The 23,408-nt window shown below is 36.1% G+C and overlaps 1 protein-coding gene across 6 annotated transcripts; it reads right to left on the bottom strand.

The window, feature by feature from the left end:
• Positions 1-5,084: 5,084 nt before the first annotated feature.
• Positions 5,085-22,823, bottom strand: LOC137252107 (RNA-binding protein 33). 6 transcript variants are annotated; one of them, XM_067787352.1, is made up of 4 exons: positions 22,343-22,823; positions 10,922-13,032; positions 6,063-6,282; positions 5,085-5,980 (listed from the first exon to the last, which is right to left on the bottom strand). In XM_067787352.1, exons 2-4 carry the CDS (start codon positions 12,896-12,898, stop codon positions 5,940-5,942), a joined length of 2,238 nt encoding a protein of 745 aa, XP_067643453.1. In that variant the 5' UTR covers positions 12,899-13,032; positions 22,343-22,823; the 3' UTR covers positions 5,085-5,939. The 6 variants fall into 6 exon arrangements, with proteins under 6 accessions (XP_067643453.1, XP_067643455.1, XP_067643454.1 ...); XM_067787354.1 differs by having other exon boundaries at positions 10,922-13,068; positions 22,360-22,823; XM_067787353.1 differs by having other exon boundaries at positions 22,360-22,823.
• Between the last annotated feature and the right edge of the window lie 585 nt (positions 22,824-23,408).

The following is a 23,408-nucleotide window of genomic DNA, read 5'->3' as shown; positions in this document are numbered from 1 at the left end:
CTGAGCATTTTAAGAGGGAGTGGGCATTAGGTGTATAGGTGGACGCCTTTTCGAGATATCACCATTAGGGTGGGCCAGGGGTGACTCTAGAATGTGTTTGTACTATATGGATATCAAATTAAAGGTATTAATGAGGGTTTTAAAAACGAGTGGCCCTTAGATGTATATGTGAAGGCGTTTTCGCGATATCGACCAAAATGTGGACCAGGTGATCCAGAAAATCATCTGTTGGGTATTGCTAATTTATTTATATATGCAATACCACGAACAGTATTCCTGCCAAGATTCCAAAGGCTGTTGATTTCGCCTTGTCGAACTTTTTCATTTTCTTCTACTTAATATGGTAGGTGTCACACCCATTTTACAAAGTTTTTTCCAAAGTTATATTTTGCGTCAATAAACCAATCCTATTACCATGTTTCATCCCTTTTTTCGTATTTGGTATAGAATTATGGCATTTTTTTCATTTTTCGTAATTTTCGATATCGATAAAGTGGGCGTGGTTATGGTCGGATTTCGGCCATTTTTTATACCAAGATAAAGTGAGTTTAGATAAGTACGTGGACTAAGTTTAGTAAAGATATATCGGTTTCGCTCAAGTTATTGTGTTAACGGCCGAGCGGAAGGCCAGACGGTGGACTGTGTATAAAAACTGGGCGTGGCTTCCACCGATATCGCCCATTTACACAGAAAACAGTAACCGTCATAGAATCTATGCCATGCTATGGTAAATTTTGGTTCGACTTATGGCATTAAAAGTATTCTAGACAAACTAAATGAAAATGGGCGGAGCCACGCCCATTTTGAAATTTTCTTTTATTCTTGTATTTTGTTGCATCATATCATTACTGGAGTTAAATTTTGACTTAATTTACTTATATACAGTAGAGATATTAAATTTTTTGTTATAATTTGAATTTAAAAAAAATTTTGTTTAAAAAGTGGGCGTGTTCTTCATCCAATTTTGCAAATTTTTATTTAGCACATATATAGTAATAGTAGTAACGTTCCTGCAAAATTTCATCATGATATCTTCAACGACTGCCAAATTACAGCTTGCAAAACCTTAAAATTACCTTCTTGTAAAAGTGGGCGGTGCCACGCCCGTTGCCCAAAATCTTACTAATTTTCTATTCTGCGTCATAACGTCAACCCATCTACCAAGTTTCATCGCTTTATCCGCCTTTGGTAATGAATTATCGCATTTTTTCGGTTTTTCGAAATTTTCGATATCGAAAAAATGGGCGTGGTTATAGTCCGATATCGTTCATTTTAAATAGCGATCTGAGATGAGTGCCCAGGAATCTACATACCAAATTTCATCAAGATACCTCGAAATTTACTCAAGTTATCGTGTTAACGGACAGACGGACGGACGGACGGACGGACATGGCTCAATCAAAGTTTTTTTCGATACTGATGATTTTGATATATGGAAGTCTATATATATCTCGATTCCTTTATACCTGTACAACCAACCGTTATCCAATCAAAGTTAATATACTCTGTGAGCTCTGCTCAACTGAGTATAAAAATCTGTCACCTACAGGTGACATTGCGAATTGACGGGTTAAAAGACTATAGTGACTATTCGCGAAATAGGCTAGTGTACAATGACGTGGCGAATACTGCTGGCGGTTGTGGGTGATAGAAACAGGGCGCAGGATGGGACGATGAAAGGAAGTTTAAAAATCAGGTGACCCCGTATGTTTGTTAATTTGGTGTCTATGATTAAGACGCTTGTCTTATCCACAATGTAAGTAGGTGGTAGGTTGAGTGGGCAGACTTTCCGCCCGCGGGCGTTATTTCCAATTGTTGACAGGTGTTATTTGCTTTGTGCACATAAAAGGCCAGCGGGTTTTACTTTTTTATTTGGAAAGTTATTTAACATAACTTTGGTTTGGTAGTTTATTTAATTTCTTTTAAATTTTTTTGTAACTAATATAATTTGTTTTATTTAATATATTTGTTATATTTTATTTTATTTCGTTTTTTATTTTATTTAATTGTTTTATTTTGTTTAAAATTCATTTTTTATTTTATTTATTATATTTTATCATATTTTATTTTATGTTACTTTATTTTATTTATCTTATTTTATTTTATAATTTATTTAATAATTTGGGAAAAATTTAAGCAACGTGACATCAGGACGGATAAGGCGACAGCTGTTTCGATTATACCTAGTAAATCTCTTCAAAGCCTTTTCTCCCGGGAGTGGGATTCGAACCCGTACTCCTACGATAGTTGAAATGGTTACAAACGCATTCAGCTACGTCATGCCTTAGTTGTTGTAAAGTTTTTTCCAATTGCCTTCTTTTTGCATATATTAATCTTCTACACATCACATACTTCGTATGTAATTATGTGTTGAAGTTATGCATGTTTGTAAGGCGGTTTCAGAGGAACTGGTATTGTTGCTGTTTTTGTTCTATTTATAGAACTACAACGAATTAACCAAATGTTGCCTGTTTGTAAGATTAACTCTTATTGTTCTGGCCTTGTGCTCGTATCGGACCTTGACTCATTTATCAATAGGCCGATATAAGCAAAAACAATTCTTATTTTATTTTATTTTTTTTATCATACCTTCGTATATTTTATTTTATTTCTTTTATTTGATTTCGTCTTATTTAAGTTAATTTAATTTAATTCAATTTAATTTAATTAAATTTTATTTTATTTAACTTAATTTAATTTAGTTTAATTTAATCTAATTTAATTTAATTTTATTTTAATTTATTTTATCATACCTTATTATATTTAAGTATTCAAGGTTCGAATCGAGCTCAAGGCCAGAACAATAATTTTAAGTAGCAAATTTGCCAGTCAAACAAACCACCGCTGTATAGCTAAAAATAAAAATAAAGCGTACTGATGATGAAGGCTTAGCACCCTTCGAAATGGATCTATCTGCGCAGCTATGTCAGGTTGTCTGAAAAATGTTCTACTTACTATTGCAAAAAAAAAAAAATACAATTTTTCAAATTTAGAAAAATTAAAAAATAACAATAATTATCATTAGAAAAAAATTATTGTTCTGGCCTTGAGCTCGATTCGAACATTGAATGATTTATCAATAGGCCGATAAAAACAAAAACCATTGTTATTATATTTAATTTAATTTTTATTTATTTTATTTTAATTTATTTTATTTTATTTTATTTTATTTTATTTTATTTAATTTTATTTTATTTTATATTCTTTTGTTTTTTTAATTTAAATTTATTTTATTATACCTTATTATATTTTATTTTATTTTACTTAATTTCATTTAATTAAATTAAATCCCATTTTAATTTTATTTTATTTTATTTCATTTTATTAACAATTTTTGTTTTTATATCGGCCTACTGATTTGTAAGATCGCTGGTTCGAATCGAGCTCAAGGCCTAACAATAATTTTGTATCATTATTATTGTTATGATACATTTTTTCTTAATTGAAAAAATTTTTTAATTAGAATAGAAGAAAGAAAAAATTTTTTTTTTTTTAAATAAAATAAAATAAATAAAATTTAATTTAATTAAATAAAATTAAACTAAATTAAATTAGATTAAGTTAAATAAAATAAAACAAAATAAGATAAATACAATGAAATATAATAAAACAAATGTTGTCTGTTTGTAAGAGTTAATCTTACAAACAGACAACATTTGGTTAATTCGTTGTAGTTCTATAAATAGAACAAAAACAGCAATTAAGAAAAAATGTATCATAACAATAATAATGATACAAAATTATTGTTAGGCCTTGAGCTCGATTCGAACCCGCGATTTCATTTTATTGTATTTTATATTATTTTATTATTATTACTTTAATTTAATTTAGTTTAATTTAATCTAATTTAATTTTATTTTATTTTAATTTATTTTATCATACCTTATTATATTTAATTTAATTTTTATTTATTTTAATTTAATTTATTTTATTTTATTTTATTTAATTTTATTTTATTTTATATTCTTTTGTTTTTTTAATTTAAATTTATTTTATTATACCTTATTATATTTTATTTTATTTGACTTAATTTCATTTAATTTAATTAAATCTCATTTTAATTTTATTTTATTTTATTTCATTTTATTGTATTTTATATTATTTTATTTTATTTTATTTTATTTTATTTTATTTAATTTTATCATACCTTGTTATATTTTATTTTATTTTATTTAATTTTATTTAATTTAATTTAACTTAATTTAGTTTAATTGTAATTAATTTAATTTTATTTTATTTTTATTTATTTTATTTTATATTCTTTTATTTTATTTAATTTAATCTAATTTAATTTAATTTAATTTAATTTTATATTATTTTACTTTATTTAATTAATTTAATTTTATTTTATTAGATATACATATTTTATAAATTTTTCTTTGTTTTGTGTTTTTATTTTATTTCAATTTAATTTATTTTATTTAATCTTACTATATTTTTTTGTTTACTTACATTTTTCAACTTGTTTATTTTATAGTAGTTATTTTTTTTTGGAAAAAGTTTCATTTAATAAGAAAATGTAATGCGCGACAACCTCCGATTTTAGGCCAAGCTTCTCTTCCAATTGGCGTACGCTCCTTTTAATTTTTCCTAAAAATTGGTTTTATGCCGACTCCGATCGGTATTTGCAAGACAGATGAGTTTTCACTGAGAAGCTTTTCATGGCAGAAATACACTCTAAGTGCTTACCAAATCACTGCCAAGAGGCGACCCTGCTCAGAAAACCTTTATTCTAATTGAAACATTTTTTTTCTTAAATTTTGATGTTTCCTTTCCCGGGGTGTGAACCAATGATCTTCGGTGTGGTAGGCGGAGCACGCTACCACCACTTCACGGCGGCCGCCATTTTCTGTTTTATTTCATTGTATTTTATATTATTTTGATCTATTATTTTACTTTGTATTTTATTTATTAAATTTTTTTTTTTAATTTTGTTACAAAATTTCATTCTGTTTGTTTTTTAAATAATTTATTTTATATAAATACATTTGTTTACTTTATTTTATTTTGTCTTAACTTTTTTGTTTTTTGAATTTAATAAAATTTTTCAATTTAAACTATTTAAATTTTTTGATTGAATCTTATTTTATTTTATATTTTCTTTTTATTTTTATTTTTTTAAATTATGTTTTTTTATTTTATTTTGTACGTGAAAATATTGAGTTAGTTAGTGCCCCTGGAGGGCGTGGTGTTTTGACATCAGCTTGGCCATTCCGTCTGGGCTTGCTGCTTGGTAAGATTTGGCCATTCCCTTTAACCTCTGTCAAATGAAGAATGCAATAAATGTTACCTGAAGAAAAGGTTAGGTTTAATTAAACGGTCTGCGAGGATCGCAGTGCCCATAGTGTAGCTAGAAATTTGCTCAACGACTCAAAAACGAAAACCTATATATATTATAAAATAACTGCGTCCTCTTGGCAAATATTAGAAGCTTTCTGAAACCTATCCTAGTTGCTGCTTCTAGATCTGAAAGCTGCGTTATTCTTAGTGATAAGAGAAGCTTTGTAAATATAAGTTCGTAAGATCTGCACATGGCCCCCGACACTTTACAGCCCTGCGCTTCATTCCACGCCTTTACTGTTTGGTCGCTTAACTTCCAATCTCGCCAAATGTGATCAGAACATCTACGGTAGAAGCAGCGAGGTCCTGCGGAGTAAGAGGAGCAAGGCTCTCAGTGGGTTGATGCAGCAGCGAGTTATTTAAAGGGGACTTTTCTGGTCTGTTGGATATGAGGTTTCAAATAAAAACAATACAATTTCTTCCTATTTGTATTTATATAAATTAGTTATAGACAATCTACTTACACCGAACTTAAAAAACTTATGATAAGACTTAAGTTAAAATAAATTAGGAATTAAAAAGCAAATACAATAGTGACATTAAATTTGTTCTCAAGATAAATGGTCGGCAATTTTTCTGATCAAAACATCTTCACACGTTTATCGCGCCACACAGGACCCTTTACTTGTTATGGTCACATCTAAAAGAAAATATACAAAATTTTGCAAGATTTAAAAAGTTGGTCCGTGGAGGGTGTAACTTTCATGTTAGCTTTGACTTACCGATATGCAGACACGAAGCATAGCATTCCATTTGCGCTTCGCTAGTATACATATAGCCATCCGAGCCGCATATAATTTCCTCATCACTATCCTGCACATTGGCGCACATTTGTTCACAATAGTCTTCGGTGTCCTTTTGTTCGACCGGTGCTGGTGGCGTTGGTAAAGTAGTTGCATCAGCCTCTGTAGACTGGCGTACCGGCATACGTCCATAAAAGCTCTGTAGACCAAAAGTGAGTTAGTTAGAGGGGATAAGATGTCTCTATGCTACCATTAGGGGATTCATAAACTCTCATGTTATATGTTATATAGTCATAATTAGGGCTGTGAACTGCATCCGGACTTTTCAACTATCCGGATAAACCGGATATTCGAATAACCGGATAGCTAAGCAAAAAATCCGGCTATCCGGATATCCGGATACGTAAATGTAAAATCCGGATATCCGTATGTCCGGATACTGGAATATAAAAGTTGAATATCTGCATATGAGAATTGAACGAAGCAAACATCGAAAAATTATTCAGAAAATATATTTGTAGATTATTAAATTAACGTTAAAAATTAAAAAGGTACAATTTTACAAACATAAACAATTTCAGAAAGCGTAAATTTGAATTAATAATGAGGGCTAAAATGGTCAGTAAGATTTCGGATCATTTCCAAAAAAGTGAAAGTAAAAACAGTGCCATTTGTTTATATTGTGAAAAAACACTACAAAACACAGAATCGACATCAAGTCTATGGAGCCATCCATCTGCAAGAGAACGGTATAGACGCAGCTTTTCTATCTGAATCTGCGCCAGAATATAAACCGAGTAGCAGTTCATCACAAAGTAATTTTGATCACAATTCGGAATGTTCAGAACACCCAATGAAGAAAGTTCGAACATCACGCGTAGCTTCAACTGTTCACAATAAGTATATGTCTAAAGAACGTCAAGAGATAATAACACAAGCCTTGGTTAATATGATTGCTGTTGACTTATTGCCTATTGGTGGAATGTGATGGATTCAAGAAGTTAGTTAATGCCCTCGAACCAGAGTATCGCAAAACAATTTCCGATAGAATTGAAGCCATGCATAACCGTGAATTAGAGAAAGTTAAGAAAAATCTCAGTTCAGCATCTGATATAGCTTTGGCCACTGATTGCTGGACATCAAGAGCCACCCGATCCTATATGGGACTTACAGCGAATTATTTAGATTCTAATTGGACTCCTCGCTCTTTTAATTTGCTCACCGAAGAAATGACTGAAAGCAGCACAGCTGAGAATTTAGAAGACTCGTTTCGAGATGCCAAGGAAGAATGGGATATCAAAGGAAAAGTCACAAATATTGTACACGACAACGCGAAAAATATAACAAATGCTGTTCGGGGTTTGAGCCCTGGCTTAACAAGTCATCCATGCAGTCCACATATACTTCAATTGAGTGGAATGTTGTGGAGTCATCCAAAAGGTTTCGAAACTGATGATGAGTTTCAATCATTCGAGTAAACGCACAAAATCATGTGGAAAAAATGTGGAATAAAATGGGTACTGCTGATATGAATGCCCAAGAAGAAGCTCCGGAAAACAGTGATCTCACGGCCATGAATATACTCCTAAATGATAATGACAGCGACACAAGGGAGGAAGACGAGTTTCAGCGCTACTTATTCAAAGAACAAATAAACCACAATCTCGGTGCCAGCAATTGGTTGCAAGACCATGGAAGAATATATCCAAATCTGTCGAAAATCGCCAACAAAATATCTTGCGGTACCACTTCAACAGCTTCTGGAAGGGTATTTTCAAGTACTGGAAATGTAGTTCGTCCCACACGAAATTTCTTGAGTCTGCATATGATATCGGAACTTGTTTTCTTCCACCAGAACAAGAAGAAATAGTTTAACATCATATTACATATTTCTCAATACGAGCCGTTGTTTTATTCACAGTTAATTGATTTAAATGCCCCACGAATTTATTGTTATTAATGTTAAATAAACATATATGGTACATCAATTTGGTGCTTTCACTGGATATCCAAAAAAAAGGTTATTAAGCGGATCTTCATAAATCCGGATATCCGGATAGTCTCACAAACGAATATTAACCGGATATCCATGCCGTCCGGATTTTATCCGTATCAACGGATATCCGTATGGATATCCAGATATTCGAATATGCGGATAGTCCCAGCCCTAGTCATAATGTCATAAATTTATTATCGTCATAACATGTATGATGCTATGGGAATATGACGTGCCATGACACTTTGTGTGTCTCCTACCTTGCTGTGTGTGGCCTTTAAGGCGGATGATGAGTCCTTCTCCAACCTTTTTACATGGTGTGTGTGGAATACTTGAAAGCATCGAAGTGAAGCAGCTCTAAGGGGTATTTCTCTGTAGGATAGTACAATTTAGGGCCACGCGGAGGAAAAAGGAAATTTCGTCTGACTCCAAGCTGCTATGTTTAAGATAACCAAGTTCACAACAGAATATCCATAGTAGCTTCACCGCTCAAAAAATGAGATACTTAATATTAATAAGGTTCCAAATCGTGAAGATTGAGATGAGGAAAGATATATAGAGCTAAGCGAAGAGAGGTATAGTCCCATAAAGGAATTAAAAACTTTTCAATGGCGAAGTATTCAAAGGTCATTTGCAGTTCAGGAGCTATGTATGTGCGTAAACTGAGCATCTGGTGTATCAGTCTATGTTTCTTCTGAAACAGAAACGATATGACTGTAGATGATGTACTCTAGGAGTGCCACTCTATTTTTAGAACACGAGAACGCAGAGTACAGAATCACGAAACCTCTGAAGCCGAAAAGAATTGGCAGGTCATCGCTTGAAGTCAGAAAATTGTCTAAGTAAAAATTCTATCCTGGTCCCTAAATAACTAAGAAGAAGTAAGCAACCCGGGGAACCGGATAGTTGCTGTCAAATGGGATCAAGGGATATACTGGCTCTCCATTAAAAAAATAAAAAAGCTTGTAACACCAAAAAGATTGATTAGGAAATGAATGCTCTTTCACCATATAGGCCCCTAGCTCCGGATGGATTTTTTTCCGTATTCGACTTCATCACATTTTATAAGATTAAAAAGATACCACTCGAAAAGTGAACAAGTTTGATTTTGAGAAGGGTAGACAACCAACGCTAGATTTCAAATCTTTTAGTCTCCTGTTTCAAAAATCGAACCAACTCAGCATCTTTCACCACTGCTCTGGCTTTGCGTTATAATAGTGCGACGTAGTAGTTCTTATATATTGTATGCAGAAAAACGTAATGAGCAGATAGGCGGAGAGCTCAGGTCTCGGAGTAAATCTCGACAGACATGTACAAAGCGGTAATTCGACCAATCTTTATTGATAGACTATGGTGTGCTGAGAAGCAGCGAAGCTACATACATACATACATCAAAGTCATGATAGATAAAGTTCAAGGAGCTGTATGTGTTGCGACCACGAGGCGGTTAGATCGTATCCTACAGATCCTATTAATGTGATATCCAAGGAAACCCGACATTAGAGGGTTCTATAAGACTACTGCTGGGGGAACTCTGGAGAGCATGAGTACTCTAAGTATATGACGCTACAAAAATAAAGGAATACCAAGACGGGAAAGCCATGTGACTCGGCGACGGTCACATCGAAAGTGGTTAGACATTGTAACGAGATTTAGTAATATACCGGGCAGCAAGATGACCTATGAGTTGGTTCGGAATGAATCAGGTCTTCAAGTCGCATAACAAAGTTAATAATTAATGAAAACGATTCTAGGGCTAGGTGGTCTGCATTGACCTTCAAGTTCAATAGAAGGGGCATTTTGAAATTAGTTGCTATATTCACCGGCGCCTTGGACCATTGGGAGCTCTGCCGCTCGGTTGGGATAAGAATACTTGGACTGGAATGAAATTCTTTGCAAAGCGAGTACTGAATGTTGTTTAACCTGTCGACCTTCTCAAATATTTGAAATCAACGGGATGGATGTAGTCAGGCACGATTGCAATTCTTTCGGTACGTCTTTACTACTGTTAGATTTTACAGCTCAGGTGGCAAACAGTATGATATCTGTTGACAGCTTAAAGGCAATCGCGTAGCGATGAAAACTAAAGTTTGAGAGCCTCGGTGGCGGCTTTAGTACAGCTCCATGTTAGATTTTACAGCTCAGGTGGCAAACAGTATGATCTCTGTTGACAGCTTAAAGGTAATCGCGTAGCGATGAAAACTAAAGTTTGAGAGCCTCGGTGGCGGCTCCATGTTTTTCTATGCCGGGCCATCTGCTTAAAAATTCTACGTAATTGATATACACGACGAGGTGCGACTACAAAAGGATAATTTACTAAATGGAAGGGTTCCGCATTGGATAAGTAAGATTACCATAAGGAAAAGTCAACTAGGGCCGTCATGAGATGTCAAAGTACCTACGACCCTTTTGGATATGACAGAGCTTCATTTTCAAACTTATAAAGATCTGCACTGAGGGAACTTATAGATGCTCCCATAGACCACTGTGCTAAAGTTTCCTTTGAAGAAGCCATAACTTGAGGAAGAGGACTTGATTCATCACTGATGCACAGAATTATAGTTAAAGTTTCATAAACTTTTGGGTGCACATTTTCTCGATAGTCTCGCGTAGGTAAGGGAAGTAAATATTCTACTTAATTTCATGTGGGAAAGAAAGTAAGTTATTAAATATAGATTAAATAGGAAATATCTGATTAGATGAAAGTGCCCTCATCCGATACTCATTGAGAGCATTCACAATGTATACATTTGAGCTTGTACAGAGGTGTGGGAAATCTCGGGCACTCACGCCCAACCTAATTCTGGGTACATCGCTCCATATTACTCTCAAGTATACTCACCGAACTAGCGCTGTGTACATCCTCTTCATCTTCTGGATCATCTGCGCTTGACAAGTTTGCGGTATTATAGTTCTTACTACTCGTTGCTGGTAGGTTCGGTGTAGACGCTGTTCCCACTGTACCAGCGGCTCTATGACGTAATTGATCGCCAAAACTATTCGCAGTGGCTGACGATGGTGAATGCGTGTATGCCGAAGGCATAGCATCTCGTTCGGTAAACTCAAAACGTTGCGGTTCGGGTGTGCGATTTCTTGGCGTATTATGTCGCACTTTCGAGTACGTTGGAGCTGATGTAGTAGGCGTGGAAGCAGCCGATCGGGTTGTTTGCGATTGTGGAATATGCTTGACAGCTTTTTTACCGTTAGAGTTCACAACGAGGTGATTGTTATTACCCGTCTGGTAGCTGGTACGCACAACGGCGGGTACAGGATCTTCTTGATAGAATAGCTGTGATATTTTTATGGGTGCATTAAGATGATTGGCTGCCGCGCCATCAGGAATAGTGGTATCACTTCCAGCTGGGTTGCCGTAATGTGTTTGAGTTTGAGCTCGTGAAAATTGTGCATAAGCTTGTTGGATTTGTGACTGTTGTTGTTGCTCTAGCAGCTGTTGTTGTTGTTCTCGTTGTTGTTGCTGATTTTGCTGCCTATCCTGCTGTGTATCACGCTGCTTATAATTCGGCTCACGCTTTGGCAAAAAATAATCATTGGAGTTCATAAATTCAATATATTTCTCAGCTTCTTGTATTGCTGCCGTGGATGCAGGATTCGCCTCGGGCTCGCTTTGATGAAACACATGTGACGATTCCTCTGCTCGTGGCGTTGGCGGATAGTATGTTGCATATGGCTGCGGTGGTTCTTCTTCCCCTTCCAACTCATTATTTTCGTAAACTGCATAGCCTGCGCCTCCAGGGGGCGGTAAAATATGTTTAACATGTGGCTGTAGTACGGGTTCCTCGCGTGGGCGTATGGTTTCATAATGAAATCTTGGCCCATGATTATGACTGAAGGTTTGTAAAGGTTGCGCCTGAAGCAGTGATGCCTGGGGAAAGTGCGGAGATTGATGTTGTTGCTGCAATGGTTGCTGCGGTATGGGATATTGCTTTATTGTCAGCTGCGGCTGATTGCCACCCACATACTGTTGTAACTGTTGCATGTGTTGCCTGTAATTCGGATCGTGCGGTTCAAGTAATGGACGTACAATGGCTTTACCGTTGAACGGAGGAGATGCCTTGAAATTATGCTCCTCATGATGTTGTTGCTGCTGAGCTTGTTGTGGGTGTAGTTGATGCTGCGGGCTTGGTTGATACTGAGGATGTGGCTGGCTAGCTTGGTATTGGTGTTGGTGCTGGGGTTCTACAAACGATGTGTGCGGAATCAAAACATTCGCGTGAGATTGTTGTAGCTTATGCTGCTGCGGCTGCGTATGGACGAAGGGCGAACGATGAAATGACAATTTACCTGCGTTAAATGGTACTGGCCCTTTCGAGTGCGGATAGTTGGCATTACCTTTGGGCACATCATAAACATTACGTGAAAGTCCGACTGCATTAGCTGGAGAACCATGTTGTATGCGACGCATCATTGGCGGGCGTACTTGGTGGAACGGTAACGATGGAGGATAAACTGCCGATGAAGAGCGCCTTTGAGGATTGCCTACGGGTGGTAAATGATCAGCACGCGTAATTACGCGTTGCATAACCGCATGATAACGTTTGGATATTGAAGCCTTGGGATCCTGAAGCATTTTCATGAGACGAGCATAGCGTGTACTGTTGGCAATAAATTGCGTGGGAAGTGTGAGTTCAGCAGCTTCAGGCCGTGGGCTATGCGAATCTGGTGCATTTAGTGCATTCGCTGTGTTAGGTGTAGTAATAGCCTGTTGTTGTTGCTCACTCTCAAATGAACTTCGCACTGGACTTGAAAGAAGCGCCAAGGCCATTGAGAACATTGTAAAATGCGCTGTGTGTGATGACATTTTGATTGCCTATTTTTTAAAAAAGGCTTCTTGTTTGGAAGTTAAACACTTCCTGTTTCGTTTTTTTTTTTTACAAAGTTGCTTAACGTTGAATTGTGGTTGTCTCAAATTTAAACCGCATTATTTTATTTAATCTTGTTTAAAAAAAAGGATATATATACCGTCAGTTACTGAAATGCTGACAAATTAATGGAATTCACCATGACGCATTATAATCAGACAGGTGAAGTCAATCGGACAACAACAAAAGTTGACGGCCCTCATAATCTCGTCATGAATTTTAAAGTAGTAGGAAGGGAAAATTTTTGGTACTATTTTGCTGCTTTTTTACAACCTTAGTAATGTTATGTGCGGAAAAAGGCCAAACGTTGGAAAGTGGGACATGGAAGAAAAGATAAGATAAAACAGACGAAATAGTAGAGAAGTTGGAGGGAAGTCGGAAAAGTAAAGCGAACAGGAGAAAGACGGAGAGTGAGAGCAAAAGTAAGCATAAGGGTAATGGTTCGAAACAAAGTGATAAAAAATAAAAAAATTTTAAGCACTGACTTTATGTAAATGGACAAAATCAGTGAAAAATATCTCCATATATAAAGACATATTCTTGCTAAAATTTGATTTTTAAATTTTGACATAGAAATAGCAAAAATATTTATGAGAAGTAAAAATATAAAAGTGGAGCACATATTACTAGGATTGGAAAGTTGGTAGGAAAGGAGATATTATTATGAGTCAATCAATTGCGCTCCACCTTTATATTTCTACTTCTCATAAATATTTTTGCAATTTCTATATCAAAATTTAAAAACCAAAGTTTAGCAAGAATATGTCTTTATATAAGGAGTCACTTTTCGCTGATTTTTGTCCATTTATATAAAGGTAGTGCTTAAAATTTTTATACTCAGTTGAGCAGAGCTCACAGAGTATATTAAGTTTGATTGGATAACGGTTGGTTGTACATATATAAAGGAATCGAGATAGATATAGACTTCCATATATCACAATAATCAGGATCGAAAAAAAATTTGATTGAGCCATGTCCGTCCGTCCGTCCGTCCGTCCGTCCGTTAACACGATAACTTGAGTAAATTTTGAGGTATCTTGATGAAATTTGGTATGTAGATTCCTGGGCACTCATCTCAGATCGCTATTTAAAATGAACGATATCGGACTATAACCACGTCCACTTTTTCGATATCGAAAATTTCGAAAAACCGAAAAAATGCGATAATTCATTGCCAAAGGCGGTTAAAGCGATGAAGCTTGGCAGATGGGTTGACGTTATGACACAGAATAGAAAATTAGTAAGATTTTGGACAATGGGCGTGGCACCGCCCACTTTTACAAGAAGGTAATTTAAAAGTTTTGCAAGCTGTAATTTGGCAGTCGTTGAAGATATCATGATGAATTTTGGCAGGAACGCTACTACTATTACTATATATGTGCTAAATAAAAATTAGCAAAATTGGAAGAAGAACACGCCCACTTTTTAAAAAAATTTTTTTTTAAATTCAAATTTTAACAAAAAATTTAATATCTTTACTGTATATAAGTAAATTAAGTCAAAATTCAACTCCTGTAATGATATGATGCAACAAAATACAAAAATAAAAGAAAATTTCAAAATGGGCGTGGCTCCGCCCAGTTTCATTTAGTTTGTCTAGAATACTTTTAATGCCATAAGTCGAACAAAAATTTACCAATCCTTCTCAAATTTGGTAGGGACATAGACACTATGACGGTAACTGTTCTCTGTGAAAATGGGCGAAATCGGTGGAAGCCACGCCCAGTTTTTATACACAGTCCACCGTCTGTCCTTCCGCTCGGCCGTTAACACAATAACTTGAGCAAACAACGATATATTTTTACTAAACTTAGCCCACCTACTTACCTGAACTCACTTTATCTTGGTATAAAAAATGGCCGAAATCCGACCATAACCACGCCCACTTTATCGATATCGAAAATTACGAAAAATGAAAAAAATGCCATAATTCTATACCAAATACGAAAAAAGGGATGAAAAATGGTAACTGGATTGGTTTATTGACGCAAAATATAACTTTGGAAAAAACTTTGTAAAATGGGTGTGACACCTACCATATTAAGTAGAAGAAAATGAAAAAGTTCTACAAGGCGAAATCAACAGCCCTTGGAATCTTGGCAGGAATACTGTTAGTGGTATTGCATATATAAATAAATTAGCAGTACCCGACAGATGATTTTCTGGATCACCTGGTCCACATTTTGGTCGATATCGCGAGAACACCTTCACATATACATCTAAGGGCCACTCGCTTTTAAAACCCTCATTAATACCTTTAATTTGATATCCATATCGTACAAACACATTCTAGAGTCACCCCTGGCCCACCCTAATAGCGATATCTCGAAAAGGCGTCCACCTATAGACCTAATGCCCACTCCCTCTTAAAATGCGCAGTAACACCTTTCGTTTGATACCCATATCGTACAAACATTCTAGAGTCACCTCTGGCCCACCCTAATGGCAATATCTCGAAAAGGCGTCCACCTATAGACCTAATGTCCACTCCCTCTTAAAATGCTCAGTAACACCTTTCGTTTGATACCCATATCGTACAAACATTCTAGAGTCACCCCTGGCCCACCCTATTGGCGATGTCTCGAAAAGGCCTCCACCTTAAGACCTAATGCCCACTCCCTCTTAAAATGCTCAGTAACACGTTTCGTTTGATACCCATATCGTACAAATATTCTAGAGTCACCCCCGGCCCACCCTAATGGCGATATCTCGAAAAGGCGTCCACCTATAGACCTAATGCCCACTCCCTCTTAAAATGCTCAGTAACACCTTTCGTTTGATACCCATATCGTACAAACACTCTAGAGTCACCCTTGGTCCACCTTTATGGCGATATCTCGAAAAGGCGTCCACCTATAGAACTAAGGATTACTCCCTTTTAAAATACTCATTACCACCTTTCATTTAATACCCATATCGTACAAACACATTCTAGAGTCACCCTGGCCCACCCTAATGGCGATATCTCTAAAAGGCGTCCACCTATAGACCTAATGCCCACTCCCTCTTAAAATGCTCAGTAACACCTTTCGTTTGATACCCATATCGTACAAACATTCTAGAGTCACCCTTGGTCCACCTTTATGGCGATATCTCGAAATGGCGTCCACATATAGAACTAAGGATTACTCCCTTTTAAAATACTCATTACCACCTTTCATTTGATACCCATATCGTACAAACACATTCTAGAGTCACCCCTGGCCCACCCTAATGGCGATATCTCGAAAAGGCGTCCACCTATAGACCTAATGCCCACTCACTCTTAAAATGCTCAGTAACACCTTTCGTTTGATACCCATATCGTACAAACATTATAGAGTCACCCCTGGCCCACACTAATGGCGATATCTCGAAAAGACGTCCACCAATAGACCTAATGCCCACTCCCTCTTAAAATGCTCAGTAACACCTTTCGTTTGATACCCATATCGTACAAACACATTCTAGAGTCACCCCTGGCCCACCCTAATGACGATATCTCGAAAAGGCGTCCACTTATAGACCTAATGCCCACTCCCTCTTAAAATGCTCAGTAACACCTTTCGTTTGATACCCATATCGTACAAACATTCTAGAGTCACCCTTGGTCCACCTTTATGGCGATATCTCGAAAAGGCGTCCACCTATAGAACTAAGGATTACTCCCTTTTAAAATACTCATTACCATCTTTCATTTGATACCCATATCATACAAACACATTCTAGAGTCACCCCTGGCCCACCCTAATGGCGACATTTCGAAAAGGCGTCCACCTATAGACCTATTGCCCACTCCCTCTTAAAATGCTCAGTAACACTTTTCGTTTGATACCCATATCGTACAAACATTATAGAGTCACCCCTGGCCCACACTAATGGCGATATCTCGAAAAGACGTCCACCAATAGACCTAATGCCCACTCCCTCTTAAAATGCTCAGTAACACCTTTCGTTTGATACCCATATCGTACAAACACATTCTAGAGTCACCCCTGGCCCACCCTAATGACGATATCTCGAAAAGGCGTCCACTTATAGACCTAATGCCCACTCCCTCTTAAAATGCTCAGTAACACCTTTCGTTTGATACCCATATCGTACAAACATTATAGAGTCACCCCTGGCCCACACTAATGGCGATATCTCGAAAAGACGTCCACCAATAGACCTAATGCCCACTCCCTCTTAAAATGCTCAGTAACACCTTTCGTTTGACACCCATATCGTACAAACACATTCTAGAGTCACCCCTGGCCCACCCTAATGACGATATCTCGAAAAGGCGTCCACTTATAGACCTAATGCCCACTCCCTCTTAAAATGCTCAGTAACACCTTTCGTTTGATACCCATATCGTACAAACACATTCTAGAGTCACCCCTGGCCCACCCTAATGACGATATCTCGAAAAGGCGTCCACTTATAGACCTAATGCCCACTCCCTCTTAAAATGCTCAGTAACACCTTTCGTTTGATACCCATATCGTACAAACAAATTCTAGAGTCAGCCCTGGTCCACCTTTATGGCGATATCCCTAAATGGCGTCCATCCATAGAACTATGGCCTACTCTCTCTTAGAATACTCTTTAATACCTTCCATTTGATACACATGTCATACAACCACATTCCAGGGTTCCCTAGGTTCATTTTCCTACATGGTGATTTTCCTTATTTTGTCTCCATAGCTCTCAACTGAGTATGTAATGTTCGGTTGCACCCGAACTTAGCCTTCCCTACTTGTTTTATTTTATTTTTATTTTCTCCTTTTGTTCCTTTGTCACGGCGTCTTAACCTATCTGTGAAGTTTCATGTTTGTAGCTCAATGATGAGTTTCTTAAATATCGATCTCAAAACTCCGAATTCCCAATTTCTTATCTAAATATTTCAATCCGTGCGCCATCTAACGCAATTTTTTCTCCTTTTCTTACATTTTCTCGGTGTCTTATCTTATCTGTGAAGTTTTACAGTTGTAGCTCAATGAGAACTTACATAAAAATCAATCCGTGCATCTTCTAGCGAAACTTTTTATATTGTCTCATCGGCTGTCATCGACCTCAAAATTAAGGTCTAAATTTTTAGCCTCTTGCTTATCGAGAAGTTACTTAAAACCCGGTTTCAAATTTCCAAATTATTATCTAATTTTTTCGATCCATGCGGCATCTAACGGAATTTTTTTATTCTTTGTTCCTTTGTCACGGTGTCTTAACCTGTCTCTGAGGTTTCATGTTTGTAGCTTAATGAGAAGTTACTTTAAAATCGATCTCGAAACACTAAATTTCCAAATTCTTATCTAAATATTTCGATCCGTGCACCACCTAACGGAATTTTTTTCTCCTTTTCTTAAATTTTCTCGGGGTCTTGTCCTATCTGTGAAGTTTTACAGTTGTAGCTCAATGAGAACTTACATAAAAATCAATCCCAAAATTCCCTCCGTTTCGTACGATTTTTCTAAATATCTCATCCCGTGCGCCCCCAGGCGAATCTTTTTGTATCGTGTCATCGGCTGTCATCGACCTCTGAATTAAGTTTGAAATTTCAAGCCGCTAGCTCATCGAGAAGTTACTTAAAGGCTGGTTTGAAAATTTTCAAATTCTTATCTAATTATTTCGATCCGTTCGCCACCTAACCGATTTTTTTCCTTTTGTGCATTGCCACGGTGTTCTGACCTATGGGTAAAGTTTCACGTTTGTAGCTCAATGAGAAGTTACTTAAAAATCGATTGCAAGATTTGCATGAAAAGCGGACAACCGACTTAATAACTATAAAGGAAGTAAAAAGGGGTTAAGAGGAAGATTAAAAATAAGGTTAGAATTAAAAGAAATAGTGAGGGATAGACTTGGGTAGGAGCTAGAGCGGGAATAGTAAGAGGAAAAGCGGGAAGATTTACAGAAGAATTAAAGGGATAGGAAAATTGAGTGAAATGAATAAGGTTAACTATAAAATGCAGAAGGGAGAGGAAATAAGCGAGAAAAGGGTTAGACAGATGAGAGGTCTAGGTGGAAAGATAGAGAACGTCAGAACAATGTCTATCGTGGTTGATCATACAGCTGGAAATATTTCATCTTTTTCTAAACGTTTCCAGGGATAGCCAGAGCGGTTTAAAATAAAATTCTAATGTGCCGCGTTTTTTTTGCCATCATTTAAATCCATAAGCACTGATTTGTTGAAGCATCCTTCTGAAAAACTTCTGCCGCTTGGTTTACATAGATAAAAGTTGAGTCTTGGGACCGTATACCATCAATCCCGGGTTTTTGTAAAACTTCCCAAATACTCATACGCAACTTCATGATATTGTTCCAGGTCGTCAGTCAACTCATGGATGTCAATATCTTTTCATATTCCGAAGAGTTATACATTCAGTTCCATTGACTAAAACTTTTTCATTTCATCTGAGGAATTAAACCCTCCCACAAAAGAAAACAAAGAGCGTAGGCGTTATTTTCTTGCAAATTACTTCATATTTCAGAAAGGCTTTAATGTCGTATTTTTTTATGATACTAAAATATCAGTGCTGAAGACAAGGCAAGAAGCAACACTTAAATTTATAAGGTGAGTTTTGTCAAATCCGACTTCATTTGTAATATTGACTTCATCTCTTTGGTTTTATTGCTTCATGATGGTGAGCAACTGTTTTCATTTTAAATTTTTTCTTTGTACTTTTTGGTTTGTTTTGACAGTTGATGATTTGCTATTCAATATTAAAAAAATTAAATACTGGTTTCGATGTATGCTACGCAAGTTTGCAGTGCAAGACAATATTCACACAATCCTAAGCTCCCTTAACAAAAAAAAAAAAAGTTTGAAAAGCTTCAAAAACGTGCCAAATGAAGTTCGGCATAATCCGTCATGGTAGGTTTACCGGCGGGGTTGGTTGACAATAATGCGGTGCTGCTGGTGTCGGTGAATATATAGGCCATCGTTATAAAGCGACAGCCCGTTTACATTCCGGTATTCTTGTTAGCGTAAGGTTTTTCCAAATAAAAAAAAAAAACATGTGTTTCGAGGATAAGAAACGGCCAGCCGATTTCATGCTACGCGTTCCCTATATGTTCGCCAAGCCTAAAAACTACTCACCGAAAGAAGCTACAGGCCTGCCAAAATACTGCTCTCAGAACCGCAACGGGCTGTCTTCTTATGTTCCCAGAACACCACCTACATAATGAGGCGCGAATATGCCCCATCAGGGAGAGAAATCAGATGCTAACCAAACAGTTCCTGTTGAATACCCAGAAACCTGTGCATCCCAACAGACATCTGATTGATGAGCCAACACCGCCCAGGGGTTTAAGGAGTCATCTCCGTAAGAATTATTAGGGAATACGGCACCTGAAAACTCATCCATATGAAGCCAAAAAACACAAGCGGGTTCTCAGCGAACTCCACAAACAGGCATCGGACCTTTATGCCAGGAATTGCCCGGTGAATCCAGTACTCAAAGAACAGTACCTAAAACTTGCGGAAGAGGAACGTATACTCCCCAGGGAAACGCGATTCACTCTAGCTCAACTTCGATTTGGATACTGTAACAGGTTAAATAAACTCTGACCTATCCAGAATCAACCCCAACATACAAAATGTATGCCCCGCTTGCAATGTGTCCCCACATGACACGAACCATCTCTTTGATTGTAATGTGGAACCAACGCCTCTAACACACCTCTCATTATGGTCCACCCCTGAGGGAACTGCAAGCTTCCTTGGACTCGCGTTAGAGGATATTGATGACAATTTGTGATCGGTCGCACCTATTGGGTGGGGCGAAGCACTGCTACAACAACAACAACTATTAAATCAATTCAGCTCTTCATCCTGATCATTTCGGTATTTTTATTAGTGGGTCTATCTTTTCTCCTTTAATGACTTACAATTTTGAGATTAGTGACAATCCTAATATATCATTTAGTTTTCGTGAAAGATATACAAATTGTATCTTGTTGCAATTCTGCACTGAACCAACTGACGTAAATTTTTACCCCTCAGTGTCACCAATTTGAGTAAAAATGTTCGTTAAAAAACAATTTGTATAGTAAACTATTTGAACTATAGGATTTAGGGCAATCTCTAATTAACGTATAGCTTTATTGTAACTGCGAATTTTATTAGATCTGCAGCAGGATCCCAGCAAACACAGTTTCTAACGTTAGAGAAATATTGTAGTTTTACATTAGAATACTAATGTAATTCTCTAATGCATTTCGAATCGAAAACTAGGTTAGAGAACTCGATTAGAATTCGACTGTGAAACGATTCTAATAACACTAGAAATGCGATGTTATGATTATTGTCACAGTTATCGATTATCTGCACGACATACTGATCATGTCGTGCAAATAATCGATACAAACAAAATAAAAATAGTGAAAAGTTGTGTGGAAATATTATAAGCTGAGAAAATACGTTTTTTTTATTTATAACTATAAATACTAGTAAGTGAAAATGAATCCAAGAAAGTTAAAAAGGGAAAGCGAGCCGGTTATTGAAGGGCTATTTGAATGGCATGAACAAAACGCTTCCTCATCCGTACCCCAAACCAATGCCGAGCTCAATCCTGAGGAAATAAGTGGAAGCGAAAATTCAAACACAATAACCAGTACTGAAAACTGTGAAACATGCGATGGGATTTATAATTATTTTTATTTTATTATAATTTATAATCTTATAACCAAATAAAAGTATCTGATATAATGAAACAATGAAAATTTCGCTGACTTTAAATAACTGAACTTAATTGCGCATCACTTAAAAATTCTCATTAGACACCCATTAGCAATTGACGTTAGAATTCGATTTGAATTCTAACCCTTTTCTCGATATCGAGAACGAAGTCCCCTTTTTGTCGAGAATGCTATAATTCGCGACAGTTTCGCAAATCGTCCTCTAATCTTTTACCTTAGAGAAATACATTAGAATTCGATTCGCCTTCTAATCGTTTTCTAACCTAAATGTTTGTTGGGATGGTATAACAAAAACGCTGGGGTAGTTAATTAAAAATGGAGATTCTACCAACTTCCAAGAATGTTGTCCAATGGAACAGTACTGGGTTAATTATATGCCCAAAATATACTAGTAAGCTTGGGTTTTCAATATTGATAAAAAACTTGAAAAAATAAACGAAAACGAAAGACAAAACTCTGTGAAAATAAAAGATACACTTCGTGGCATCCTTCTTTAAACCTTAGACTAGTTTAATTATGCTTGTTTCCGTAAGAAGAAATTTTTAGAAGAAAAAGTTCAATCTAGCCAAGGTACAAGCAAAATACTTTTGGAAACAGTCCATATGAACCAGCCCACTAAACCATTTGTTTTCTTTTTTTCTGAAATCATCCCGGAAGCTTTACTTTGCTGAGGTAAGGAGGACGAATAGGAAAAAAATATATACATATATAAATGTATGTAGTACATTTTTCTGCTACTGACGGTATACGCTTTTTTTCTAAAAAGTATTAAGTATTTCTCATTCCTTTAGCATTTGCTTGTTTTCATAAATTTGTGTATGCATCTTTATTTTAAATACTCTTTGCACTCAATATTCTTATACAATCCTGATTACAAGCACTTTACACAATTACGCATTTGCTTTATATCAATAAATGTATGTTTGCTTTAGGTAGGTGAACAATTTCATACACAATTTTAAAGTACACTTTTAAATTTCTTGCATTTTATTGTCAAAATCACTTTTTTTGTATAGATACATATATGTACATATGTATTTATTAACTGTTTTCAACCTTTAAATTATCGCAATACAATTCTTTCACTTCAATATCCTTATACAAATATATATATATGTATGTATGTGTTTTTTTTTTCGTTTAATTATTTAGCATCTCCGCTTCTATTGTCCGTTCACAAGCGCGTTCAAATTACATTTAAAATTGTTTTTGAGACACAAGCCAACCGTTGCGCATGCGCATAAGCACAAATCCAGTGACTTCAATGGCTTGTTACCGTTAGTATTTACTTTTACAAAAACTGGTTATTATCTCTTTCTATTCTTTCCACTCCTTTGTTGCATTTCTCGTCCCAGCTGCATGTCAATGTTTAAGCTTTGTGGCTTCTCGATTTTGCTGGTTTAAACTAAGCTTAGCATGGGAAGCGTGCGCAACTATGGAAATTGATAGGCTTTTGTTTGTTAGCATTGACAATGCCATATACTTATACATACATATGTATAACATATAACACCACAAATTTTTGTTACCCAGTATGAATTAAAAAAATTAATTTACTACAAAATTTTAGTGACAGATCAAGTTTGTTCGAAAAAGTTAAACTTCTATCAACTATACTTCTAAAGTTTTGGAGCATTCAACAGGGGGTACCACAGGGTGGTGTACTATCCCCGCTGCTGTTTAATTTTTACATATGAAAGAGAGCTTCCCGACCAGAAGGAGTGACTATCACTTCCTATGCCAACGACTGCACAATAATGGCAATAGATGCATTAATTTATAGAATAAAAA

This window comes from Eurosta solidaginis, chromosome 5 (assembly GCF_040869045.1).
Source record: "Eurosta solidaginis isolate ZX-2024a chromosome 5, ASM4086904v1, whole genome shotgun sequence".
Classification (NCBI taxonomy): domain Eukaryota; kingdom Metazoa; phylum Arthropoda; class Insecta; order Diptera; family Tephritidae; genus Eurosta; species Eurosta solidaginis.
The sequence above is the reverse complement of the archived record's forward strand: the minus strand, read 5'-3'. Positions and strand labels throughout refer to the sequence as shown.

What these genes read in the sequence shown, in the direction of transcription:
- LOC137252107 (XM_067787352.1), bottom strand. Translation starts at nt 12,898, where the DNA reads ATGTCATCACACACAGCGCATTTTACAATGTTCTCAATGGCCTTGGCG. An exon ending in ATGTACACAGCGCTAGTTCG is followed by an intron (nt 6,283 to 10,921) that starts GTGAGTATACTT and finishes TTTGGTCTACAG; the next exon opens with AGCTTTTATGGACGTATGCC. An exon ending in TGCTTCGTGTCTGCATATCG is followed by an intron (nt 5,981 to 6,062) that starts GTAAGTCAAAGC and finishes ATTTTCTTTTAG; the next exon opens with ATGTGACCATAACAAGTAAA.